This window comes from Lampris incognitus, chromosome 6 (genome assembly GCF_029633865.1).
Source record: "Lampris incognitus isolate fLamInc1 chromosome 6, fLamInc1.hap2, whole genome shotgun sequence".
NCBI classification, from domain to species: domain Eukaryota; kingdom Metazoa; phylum Chordata; class Actinopteri; order Lampriformes; family Lampridae; genus Lampris; species Lampris incognitus.
Window position 1 is genome coordinate 23,921,615 of NC_079216.1, and position 13,497 is coordinate 23,935,111.

The window sequence follows — 13,497 nt, forward strand, 5'->3', positions numbered from 1 at the left end:
GTGTTAGGAGACGCAGTACCAGGTTAGCATGAAGGAAAGGTACATTCGATCATCTGATTTGTTAAGTGTCTCTTGTTACACTGTGAGTGTGTACAGTAATCTGTGTTCAAATTAGTTTTTTTTTCATCTGTACAATGGGGCTGCATGGTGGTCCAGTGGTTAGCACTGTTGCCTCACAGCAACAATGGTGCCACTGGCCTGCACTTTGCTCTGACCCACCTTGAACTTAACAACACATATGTACATCCGGATGCTGTTCATAGATTATAGCTCTGCCTTCAGCACTATCACCCCTGCCAAACTAACCACCAAACTCCTCTCCCTTGGCCTCAAACCCTCCCACTGTAACTGGACCCTGGACTTCCTGACCAACAGACCTCAGTCTGTTAGGTTAGGTGACCACACCTCCTCCACCCTGGCCCTCAGCACAGGTGCCCCGCAAGGCTGTGTTCTTAGCCCCTTCCTTTTCTCCCTCTTTACCCACGACTGCCTGCCAACTCACCCTTCAAATGTAATAGTTAAGTTTGCGGGTGACACCACAGTAATTGGCCGCATCAACAATGACGAGATGGCCTACGGGGACTAGATTCAGAACCTCACATCATGGTGCACTACCAACAATCTTGTTCTCAACGTGCAGAAGATGAAGGAGCTGATTGTGGACTTCAGGAGGTCTAGAAGCTGCAGTCACCCCCCCCCCATATACATCAATGGGGTGGAAGTGGAGCGTGTCTCCAGCTTTAAATTCCTTGGAGTCCACATCAGCGAGGAACTTTCCTGGACATTAAACACCCAGGCCCTTGTGAAAAAGGCCCAACAATGCCTGCATTTCCTGAGGAGGCTTAGGAGTGCCTGTCTATCCCCCAAAAATCTCATCAACTTCTACCACTGTACCATAGAGAGCATCCTGGCCAGCTGCATCTCAGTGTGGTACGGCAACTGCACATCAGTAGACCAGAAAGCTCTGCAGTGGGTCGTCAAGGTGGCCCAGCATATCACCAGTACCCAGCTCCCAGCCATGAAGACATTTATCATAAACGCTGCCTTCGAAGGGGTCTCAGCATTAGCAGAGATCCCACCCACCCCAACCATGGGCTTTTCTCCCCCCTGCACTCTGAGAGGTGCTACAGGAGCCCCAGATCCCGCACTACCAGACTCAAAAACAGTTTCTTTCCCCAAGCTGTTGCCCACCTGAACCTGGCTACCCACTGAATGTCTGTGGATATTTGTAAATATTTTGTACTTGTGCTCTTTTTTAACTTATTTTTAGCTTTTGGTCTTCATCTGTGTATATCTTATACTGTGTTTGCTGTGTTTTTGTCTGTGTCTGTCTTGCACTGTTTGGGGAAGCCGCAGCCCTTATTTAATTTTTAACATGTGCCTGCATATTTTTTTTAATGACAATGAATTGAATTGAAATGACCCAGAGAAAGCATGTATAAAGAAAAGAGGATTGGCCCAAGGACGGACCCCTGAGGGACTCCACACAGCAGAGGAGCTGACGAGGATACAAGATTGCTAATACAAACATTAAAATATCAGTCAGATAAGAGTAAAACCAGTTTAACACTATCAGAAATGCCAACCCAGGTCTCCAACCTATCAAGTAAGATGGCATGATCGACGGTATCAAAAGCAACGGTTAAACTAGTAGAATAAGAATAGTGTATTCACCTCTATCAGCCTGCATAAGAATGTCATTGGACACTCTTAGTAATACAGTATACAATAGGATGGGTTACATGTAGAGAACACATTTCGTTGTAAGAATACAATTTATTGTAAGAATGCAATGACAATAAAGTGGCTTTCTTCTTTTGACCACTAGTAATCCAGAATCATATTATTCTATTGACCCTCGTACACATTTTTGTATAGGGACTCCCAAAGCCTTTGGCACATTAAGTATAATAATTTTAGTCTCCTATTAACGTGATTCACATCAATTTTAGACAGAGCTTGTCTACAGTAGCTCTCACTAAGTGAGGGCTGAGGGAGATGGGGGGGGGGGGGGGGGAATTAGATGGTGTCCAAACATCAGCAGCTGTGGACAATTTCTCAAGAAGGATTTTGGAGTTCATTTTAAATTCTCCTGCAACCACCTTTGGGTCCTTACACAGACTTCGGAAGATATTGTATAAGGTGTGTTTCCAGGGTCCTCCAGATCGTTGAAGTGAGGCTTTTGTTGTTTTAGTTGACAGCCAACACTGTCTCTAACATATAGACATTTTTCATAGTCCAGAAAGAAACAACTACAATGAAAAAAATAATAATTCTGAAAGCAAATTCTTAGTTTTTTTTTTTTACTTGTTTTGGCTTATTCAAGAAACTGGAAGAACCTGCTTGTAACAAAGTCCAGTATATCTTTTATTCTTAAACCCCATTTAAAGTATTTTTACTAGAAATACCATTTGTGCTGTGCTTGCCCTGTGCCTCTGCTACAGTCTGTTCTGTAAAATAACAGCCGGGCGATGAGCCGGGTACCAGGCACCACACGCACCCCGTCCATACTGGTGCAGTCCTGCAGGTGCTATGATAGAAATGCTGGGCTGTCAGAGGCTAGGAGCCATAAATACAGTGTGTGTGTGTGTGTGTGTGTGTGTGTGTGTGTGTGTGTGTGTGTGTGTGTGTGTGTGTGTGTGTGTGTGTGTCCATGGGGTTACTTTTGCAAGCCACATTATTTCATCAAACACCTGCTAATTTGAACATATGACACTTTGATTGTGTGTGTGTGTGTGTGTGTGTGTGTGTGTGTGTGTGTGTGTGTGTGTGTGTGTGTGTGTGTGTGTGTGTGTGTGTGTGTGTGCGTGTGCGTGTGTGCATGCGCACGTGTGCATTAATTTTTCTGTATACATGAGGGCTGGAAATGGTGCAACACATGCACGTACACAGCAGTGCCGTTGACCCAGGTGAGGTAACAATGCATTGCTCATGAGCTCAACTCTAAATCTTATCTTTCTTCCACAGTGGTGATAATTTATATCAAATGGCCTCTCAGCTGGAGTGTGTAACATGGAACCCAGTTAATACGCTCACATCAGCTATCAAGAGGTAGGACTTTACCTCTTTCACTTTGTGAGGGTGAGCGGTATGTCACCTCATTCCACATGTATGTTTCTGCGACAAACACACTGTGTAGGATGGAAACATGGAAACATGTTGTACGCTTCCAGTTGGGTTTCATTTGACACAAGTTTCCTCAGAGGACTTGTGAGTGAATATTATGGCTTAACAACTTCATTAAGTCTGTCCTGTTAGCCCAGTGCACAAAGGTAAGGTACATGCTGCACAATACAAACTGGGTTTTGACTTTAAAACTTATATATATATATATATATATATATATATATATATATATATATATGGATCCTTCCCCCCATTGGCTGTAATGTTTCTGATGTTATTTTTCAAATGTTTTTGCTGTGCACCGTAACTAGGGGCGTGGCACGGGGCAACGTAGTATTTAGTGGCTGTTTTTTTTTTGTTTTTTTTTCCGCCACCTTGCAACTGATGAGTGCATGACACATGAAACAGTACATCTATCTTAATATATATCTATCTTTATATATACACACACACACACACACATATATATATATAAAGATGTATATATACACTCACTGGCCACTTTATTAGGTACACCTTGCTAGTACCGGGTTGGACCCCCTTTTGCCTTCAGAACTGCCTTAATCCTTTGTGGCATAGATTCAACAAGGTACTGGAAACATTCCTCAGAGAGTTTGGACCATATTGACATGATAGCATCACGCAGTTGCTGCAGATTTGTCGGCTGCACATCCATGATGCGAATCTCCCGGTCCACCACATCCCAAAGGTGCTCTATTGGATTGAGATCTGGTGACTGTGGAGGCCATTTGAGTACAGTGAACTCATTGTCATGTTCAAGAAACCAGTCTGAGATGATTCGAGCTTTATGACATGGCGCGTTATCCTGCTGGAAGTAGCCATCAGAAGATGGGAACACTGTGGTCATAAAGGGATGGACCTGGTCAGCAACAATACTCAGGTAGGCTGTGGCGTTGACACGATGCTCAATTGGTACTAAGGGGCCCAAAGTGTGCCAAGAAAATATCCCCCACACCATTACACCACCACCACCAGCCTGAACCGTTGATACAAGGCAGGATGGATCCATGCTTTCATGTTGTTGACACCAAATTCTGACCCTACCATCCGAATGTCGCAGCAGAAATCGAGACTCATCAGACCAGGCAACGTTTTTCCAATCTTCTATTGTCCAATTTTGGTGAGCCTGTGTGAATTGTAGCCTCAGTTTCCTGTTCTTAGCTGACAGGAGTGGCACCCGGTGTGGTCTTCTGCTGCTGTAGCCCATCTGCCTCAAGGTTCGACGTGTTGTGCGTTCAGAGATGCTCTTCTGCATACCTCGGTTGTAATGAGTGGTTATTTGAGTTACTGTTGCCTTTCTATCAGCTCGAACCAGTCTGGCCATTCTCCTCTGACCTCTGGCATCAACAAGGCATTTTCGCCCACAGAACTGCCGCTCACTGGATATTTTCTCTTTTTCGGACCATTCTCTGTAAACCCTAGAGATGGTTGTGCGTGAAAATCCCAGCAGATCAGCAGTTTCTGAAATACTCGGACCAGCCCGTCTGGCACCAACAACCATGCCACGTTCAAAGTCACTTAAATCACCTTTCTTCCCCATTCTGATGCTCGGTTTGAACTGCAGCAGATCGTCTTGACCATGTCTACATGCCTAAATGCATTGAGTTGCTGCCATGTGATTGGCTGATTAGAAATTTGCGTTAACGAGCAGTTGGACAGGTGTGCCTAATAAAGTGGCCGGTGAGTGTATATATATACACACACACACACACACATTTATATATATCAACATGGATACAGGAAAAAAGATTTTAATACATTGCAGTATTTATATATATATATATATATATATATATAAACTTTTTTCCTTTTTTCCTTTATTCCTGTTTATATATATATATATATATATATATACATATATATATATATATATATATATATATATATATATATATACGTATATATATATATATATATATATATGTGAAAATACTGCAATGTATTAAAATCTTTTTCCTGTATTCCTATATATGTATATAACACCATTGATGGTTTTGGAAAAAAACAATATATATAGATATATAAAACTTTGTTTAAAGAAACACTTAACAGTAAGGAAAGTGCTCAACAATTAAGGAGCAATATATATATATATATATAAATATATATAAATATATATAAATATGGCTGTATGTATCGCCATTCTCTCCACCATCATTTTTCCCTGTCTTTACTGTCAGCTATGTAATTAAGCTGAAATGCCATAAGAAATAATGTTGAAACAACATGATTTGGACTTGCTGGGGTCCACTAATCAGCAGGCGTTCAGAAGAATGTGTGTCATAATGACCTGCATGGCTTCATGCTGGCCAGGCCTTTGTGAGTTCACAGATACCTCCCCAAACTGGCATGCATTCATCAGTTACCATGAACAGGAGCTGTGTATGTGTGTGTGTGTGTGTGTATATATGTGTTTGTGTGTGTGTGTGAGAGGGGGTACAACTGAGTGTAAGTGGGGGAGTGGTGGGTTTCATTAGATCTAACGTGAGCAGTGTGGGCTGGGTCTGGGTTTTTTTTTAGGGTCTATCTGCAGTCAGCATCATCGTTGAGCTGAGTGATCAGAAAGCCAAAATACTTTCAGTGATCAATATCAAACCAGTGATCAATATCAAAAACCCTTCAATTTTCTGCCTTCTCACACGTAGCGAACTGTGTGCAGGTAAGCAAGCAAGAGTACATCACAATCTTCCTCTGTGACTGATGTAGAGCTGTCCTCTGCCCTGACATCATGTGTTGTAATCTTGTTTATTGGTGGAGTAATGTTTACTTCATATTTCTCAATTTTATGTTCAACAACTGCCAAGGAAAATAATTGTGTTAAAGTGATTACCTGGCTAGCAGCATGAGCCAGCAAAATATCATGGGGTGGAAGAAACAAAATAAAAATGTGTATGTGTGTGTATGTATATGTACATATAATTATGCATATACTATATGCGTGTGTATATACGAATAAATAAATAAATAATTGTTTGTATAATTATACATACATATACATATAATTACATATACATATAATTATATATACATATATAATTATATGTATATGTACATATAAAATGTGAGAAGGTGGAGGAGCAGAGGATCAGGAACACGTTAAAAAGCAAGGAGATTAGGAGAAAAAATGAGGAGGAGGGGGAGAGAAGAAAGAAGGAGAGAATGAGCAGAGGAGTAAATACAGAAGAGGGTAAGGAGAGACGCTGAAACTGAACCGTTTGTCTCGTAGATGGCCCCATTCCTTGGCATTCACTTGGATTTTGTTATCACTTGTAATCGGCGTGTTATACTACTTTTTCCCCCAAATGTGTGTTCATGTGTCTCATTTCTTACTCGGGCCGTTACGGTGAAAAGCAGTATCATCAGTCAACATGGCCGAGGCGGTGAGGTTAAACAACTCCCTGGTGAATGACGGTGACTTAATGATGATTTTGTGGAGACAGATCCACAGTTTTTGGACTGAGGACTTGTCTCCATGGAGATGTGCTATTATGATATGCACCTGTGTGTGTGTGTGTGTGTGTGTGTGTGTGTGTGTGTGTGTGTGTGTGTGTGTGTGTTTGTGCGCGCATGCGCTCATACACGCGAAAGTGTATTATCAAGTTTGACATGACCTGTATATTTATGAGACTAGTTTATTTGCATTGCAGTTGGATGAATGCAAATACTCTACTGCTTTCCTGTAATTGTGTGATTATCAATGCCTTGTTATAACTGCACTGATGCCCATTAGCGTGAACAAATGCATATATACACTCACCGGCCACTTTATTAGGCACACCTGTCCAAGATTGGAAGATTGGAAAAACGTTGCCTGGTCTGATGAGTCCCGATTTCTGCTGCGACATTCGGATGGTAGGGTCAGAATTTGGCGTCAACAACATGAAAGCATGGATCCATCCTGCCTTGTATCAACGGTTCAGGCTGGTGGTGGTGGTGTAATGGTGTGGGGGATATTTTCTTGGCACACTTTGGGCCCCTTAGTACCAATTGAGCATCGTGTCAACGCCACAGCCTACCTGAGTATTGTTGCTGACCAGGTCCATCCCTTTATGACCACAGTGTTCCCATCTTCTGATGGTTACTTCCAGCAGGATAACGCGCCATGTCATAAAGCTCGAATCATCTCAGACTGGTTTCTTGAACATGACAATGAGTTCACTGTACTCAAATGGCCTCCACAGTCACCAGATCTCAATCCAATAGAGCACCTTTGGGATGTGGTGGACCGAGAGATTCGCATCATGGATGTGCAGCCGACAAATCTGCAGCAACTGCATGATGCTATCATGTCAATATGGACCAAACTCTCTGAGGAATGTTTCCAGTACCTTGTTGAATCTGTGCCACGAAGGATTAAGGCAGTTCTGAAGGCAAAAGGGGGTCCAACCCGGTACTAGCAAGGTGTACCTAATAAAGTGGCCAGTGAGTATATATATATATATATATATATATATATATATATATATATATATATATATATATATATATCGTTAGCCTCATAGGATAAATGCCTAAGTCATTTTTTACGATTTTCGGGTAATAAGAAAAAACGTATTTTCATATCCACTGAGTACATTTACACTAGGCCTACAGTAAATCAAAGAAATATTAATTATCTTACCAGATAAGGAAAGAGAGAAAGCCGAGCACCAGGAGCCTTTCTTGTATGTAACTTTTTTCTTTATTTTTTTCAACGTAAAAATGCTCAAGTCACACGAGTGACTTAGGCAGATTGTCATTTTTGAATGTAAAAAGTGTTCTGATTGGCTTAGGACATAGGCACTAATCCAGGGTGATGCAGCAGCTTGAGGAGAACACATGTAGGCAGAAATCTCAATTTGGCCAAAAAATAACTTAGGCGTTTATCCTATGAGGCTAACGAATACTACTTTCGGCTGCTCCCATTAGGGGTCTGTTTCCATCTCTTCCTGTCCTCTGCTGCTTCCTCTGTCACACCAGCCACCTGCATGTCCTACCTCACCACATCCATAAACCTCCTTTTTGGCCTTCCTCTTTTCCTCTTCCCTGGCAGCTCCATATTCAGCATCCTTCTCCCAATATACCCAGCATCTCTCCTCTACACATGTCCAAGCCATCTCAATCTTGCCTCTCTTGCTTTGTCTCCAAACCGTCCAACCTGAGCGGCCTCTCTAATATACTCGTTCCTAATCCTGTCCTTCTTCATCACTCCCAATGAACATCTTAGCATCTTCAACTCTGCCACCTCCAGCTCCACCTACTGTCTTTTCATTCTTCTAGCTGCCCTCACTTCCTCCTTTCTAATGCACTGCACTTCCTGATTCACTATCCCCACATCATCCAACCTTCTCATTTTCTTCATTCATCAGCCCCTCACAGTACTCCTTCCACCTTCTCAACACACTCTCCTCGCTTGTCATCACATTTTCATCTGTATCCTTGATTTTCCCTTACCTGCTGCACATGCTTACCAGCTCGCTCCCCCTGTCTAGCCAGTCAGTACAAGTCCTCCTTCCTTAGTGTCCAACCTTTCATACAACTCACCATATGCCTTTTCTTTTGCCTTTGCCACCTCTCTCTTCACTTAAACCACATCTCCTTGTACTCCTGTCTACTTTCTTCATCTCTCTGACTATCCCACTCTTCTTTGCCAACCTCTTCCTCTGTATACTTTGCTGTACTTCCTCATTCCACCACCAAGTCTCCTTGTCTTCCTTCCTCTGTCAAGATGACACACCAAGTACCTTCCTAGCTGTCTCCCTCACTATTTCTGCAGTGGTTGCCCAGCCATCTGGTAACTCTTCACTACCACCCAGTGCCTGTCTTAACTCCTACCTAAACTCCACACAACGGTCTTCCTTCTTCAACGTCCACCATTTGATCCTTGGCTGTGCCTTCACTCTCTTCCTCTTCTTGGTCTCCAAATTCATCCTACAGACCACCATTCGATGCTCCCTGGCTACGTTCTCCCCTGTCACCACCTTGCAGTCTCCAATCCCTTTCAGATCACGCCTTCTACATAAGATATAGTCCACCTGTGGGTACTTTCCTCCACTCTTGTACATCACCCTGTTCTCCTTCTTCTTCTTGAAATATGTATTCACCACAGCCATTTCCATCCTTTTCACAAAATCCACCACCATCTGTCCTTCCACATTTCTCTCCTTGACACCATACCTACCCATCACCTCCTCATCACCTCTGTTCCCTTCACCAGCATGTCCACTGAAGTCCGCCCCCATCACCACTCTCTCCGCCTTGGGTACACTCTCCAACACTTCATCCAACTCACTCCAGAATTCTTCTTTCTCTTCCATCTCACACCCAACTTGCGGGGCATATATGTGCTGATAACATTCAGCAATACACCTTCGATTTCCAGCTTCATACTCATCAATCTGTCTGATTATCTCTCCACTTCCGGCACACTCTTGACATACTCTTCCATCAGAATTACCCCTACCGCATTTCTCCTCACATCTGCACCATGGTAGAAGAGTTTGAACTCTCTTCTGATGCTCCTGGCCTTACTCCCCTTCCACCTGGTCTCTTGCACACACATTATACCTACCTTTCTTCTTTCCATCATATCAGCCAGCTCTCTCCCTTTACCAGTCATAGTGCCAACATTCAAATTTCCGACTCTCACCTCCACACTCCTACCCTTCCTCCTCTCCCACTGCCCCTGGACATGCCTTCCCCCTCTCCTTCTCCTTTGCCCAACAGTGGCATAGTTTCCACTGGCACCCTACTGGCCAATAGTACCGGTGGCAGTCGTTGGTAACCTGGGCCTCGACTGATCCGGTATGGAAATCTGATTTATGATCTGATTGATTTTATATATATATATATATATATATATATATATATATATATATATATATATATATATATATATATACACACACACACACATAAATGAGTAAAGACATAAATATATTATAGACTAGATAATTAAATTGACCATGGATAATTAGATGCTGGATAATTAAAGTGAATCGGGCTAACTTGAATAATACATTTATGGGTGAATGAATGAACAAATGAATAAATGAGTAAATGAATGAATGAATGAGAAATAAATGAAAGAGAGGAAAAAACCGAGATGATATATGCCTTGTCTAATGCTGACGCAGATTCCACCGCCCTCCTCCTGTCCTGCAGTCACTGGAAAGACTGGGGAAGACAAAGAGCACTTTATGATCCCTCAGCCCTTTACAGTAGATTCACATTCCAACTGCACAGGATGCAAACTCCCATCCTCCTCGTTTGGTTAGATAGCATGAAATATAAAACATTTCACAGACAAGAGCTTTCTGTTTCGCTATATGTTATCATAAGATGATAGGAGAGGCAACGGTGGCAGCTGTGCTAAACAGAGCGAGGTTTGTTCTTGTACCTCTTTGGAACCCTGAAGCAGTTAACCGAGACACTGGAAACTCCTTGTGTTGTGCGTTATTAATGTTCCTTTACTGTCTGTGATGGATTAAAAGGCTTCGAGTTATAGAAATACACACAGTGTTTGGTGAGTTGGGAGCGCAGAATTAGACGATATTATCATGTGGGACTGAGAGTCATAGTACAATAGGAAACGGTACCTCCTCTGGTGTCTCGGTAATGTGGGACAAGTGTTTATTGCTGTGGTTCCCAACCTGGGTTGATATCCTCCACAGGGGCATCAAACATCATGGTGGGGGTGGGGGTGGGTGTGAGGCCACATCTGTCCTGCAGTTGTCAAAAACAGATTGATAAAACATCCAGCCATCCATTATCCAAGCCGCTTATCCCAATTGGGGGGTTATTGATAAAACGTAAAACAACAAATACAACAACAAAAACATAGAACAACACAATCATAAAAACTAAATAAAAATACAATATCATGTTTAGAAAAAGTCATTCAACAAGAGGCCTTAAATATAATTTTCCTCAGCATTCTAGCTCCATTCCTCACTCTCCCTCCGGCATAATAGATAGCAATATCATCCATCTGTTTGATGCTGCTGCTAGAACAGCTAGCATCCTCACATAGCATCCTGTCCATCCTGCTTCATCACAGCATCACACCTTCATGGGTGACATATCAAAGCAAATGGTATTTTACCCAAGAAATACGAAATCTCATTTGAAAATTTGGTTTTCATTTCCCAATGTGTGAGAGATGAAAATGGTCTTGTACTTTGTTGGAGCAAAAAAGAAGTTTGGGATCTACATCAAGAGCTTCATTAACTTTGATTTTATGGGAGGACAGCACAGGTCCCCTTGTGGCCAAACAACACGAAGCAAAGCAAAACAGACAGTGCTGATAAAGACCTTTGGTTGGGAGGGGGTCAGCTTTTCTCAGATGTGTGAAAATGGCTCTAAAGAAGCAATGCTCTACTGGATCTACTGATCTAATGGATCAACTGGATCCTCTGCTCTGTTGGGTCCACTGATCTAATTGGGCTACTGGATTCACCGATCTACTGGATCCACCGATCTACTTGATCCACTGATCTACTGGAGTATATAGCATAGCCAGCTCCATGTGAAAGCACAGCTAAGTGCCATACACAACCCTTTACATATATACGTCACACACACACACACACACATACAGTTCCTTATGCATCTGCCCATCAGGTCCATCTTTACTGGGTTTAATCTGAAAACATGGTGCTCTGTTTGCCCGCTGTACCAAAATAAACCGTTCTATTTTACGCTATATGATTTCACGCAGTATGTTTGTATTTATGTCTTTTATAACTTTTCTTTCATTCTTTCTGGCGGACTGATTCCATGTAGATGAGCATGTGACCAGATGAAGTTTTTGTATTTCTGATAGGTAAACATGGACTTTTTAAGACTTAAAGCCCCCCCCCCCCTTAATGACCCTCCTTAATTTGTATTTTTGTCTATCTCCATGGGTGCAGGTGTGGTTGGGAAGTTGGTTTGGGACCTAATTTTTCTAATAAGTCACATCACATGATCACCTCACATGATCACATGATCACATCACATGATCACATCACATGATCATATATGTGCTCACATGGAAACTCATTTCCATCTTGTACGTAAATATGTATAACAGGTATCATATGTGTATTCAGTATGTACAGTGTCGTGGCCCTGTGTTTGACCATACAGAACACACCGGTCTGCTTTCATCATCTCTTTCCACCACTATGCAAAACTAACCTGACTCTCCACTCCACATCACTCGAGGCTGGACAACCTGTGTGTATGACAACAGTTGACAGCAACTCCAATCCATTAAACACGTTTTTGGATTGTTCATATCTTACTGGTTCTGTATAATTCTCATTTCTTTGCAATTAAAACATATCAAGTGAGGACCATATAGCACACCCTAAACATTGCCATTGACAAACTTGTCCCTACTGTTGTCCCCTGAATCAATGCCAGTGTATTTCTTTTCTGTCTCTCTCTGTCGCTCTCTGTCTCTGTCTGTCTGTCTGTCTCTCTCGCTCTCTCTCTCTCTCTGTATCTGTCCTTCTTTGCCAGCAGCCATGGTCCGGGCTATGAGAGTGACCCCAGCACCCCTATGTTGTACAGCTGTAGCACACAATACCGCATCCACACACATGGAGTCTTCAGAGGCCTACAGGTAGGACTAATGCAAACACACACACACACAAACACACACACACAGAAATACAAGAGAGCTTGTTTTCTGAATAAGGATGTGGGGACAGACTGCAGCTTACTGCAATGACCAGTGTGCAGAGGGAATTCTGACGTCTAGAAGAGCAGAGATTACCAAACACACACACACACACACACACACACACACACACACACACACACACACACACACACACACACACACACACACACACACACACACACACACACACATTTATAAGGCAACTCAAAAGGCCAAGAGGAATCACTTTCCACAGATCCATTAGCAGTAAAGAAACACACACACACACACACACACACACACACACACACACACACACACACACACAAGTCTCTGGTGCTCTAGGTAAAGCTACAATTTCCATGCAAGGTTCAGCATGTTAATAAATCATTAGCTTTTAATTATTGTCTGTCAGCGTCTGTAAAGGACGGACAGCAGAGATTCTCCAGACCTGCTTTTAGTGCAGAGCACGACTTTTCTGGGCTCTTTCTTTCTTTTGGGGTCTGTTTCATCCTCCAGCCGGGACCTCTTTCCTTTTTATGCTTGTTCATTGAGGTGGATTCCATGAATCATGCTGAGGCAGTTGCTGTAGCAAAAAACACTAAGAGAATACACAAAATAACTTGTGACTGAACTGCTGCAAAAGTGTGCGTTAAGTTGTTGAGGATGGAAGTGATATTTTTCTCTAAATGTGTCGTTACTGTAGAGATGTTGCCTTTTAC

The 13,497-nt window shown here is 42.4% G+C and overlaps 1 protein-coding gene across 8 annotated transcripts in view; it reads left to right on the plus strand.

The window, feature by feature from the left end:
* Nucleotides 1-13,497, plus strand: part of wt1a (WT1 transcription factor a) — a 58,559-nt gene that overhangs the window by 38,819 nt on the left and 6,243 nt on the right. For 5 of the 8 annotated variants that reach the window (XM_056281544.1, XM_056281546.1, XM_056281549.1 and 2 more), the window contains 2 exons: nt 2,968-3,051; nt 12,637-12,736. In XM_056281544.1, the coding sequence (XP_056137519.1) occupies nt 2,968-3,051; nt 12,637-12,736 (184 nt within the window). Of the gene's footprint in view, nt 1-2,967; nt 3,052-12,633; nt 12,737-13,497 lie in introns of all 8 variants that reach the window. The other 3 variants (XM_056281542.1, XM_056281545.1, XM_056281547.1) reach the window with 2 other exon arrangements.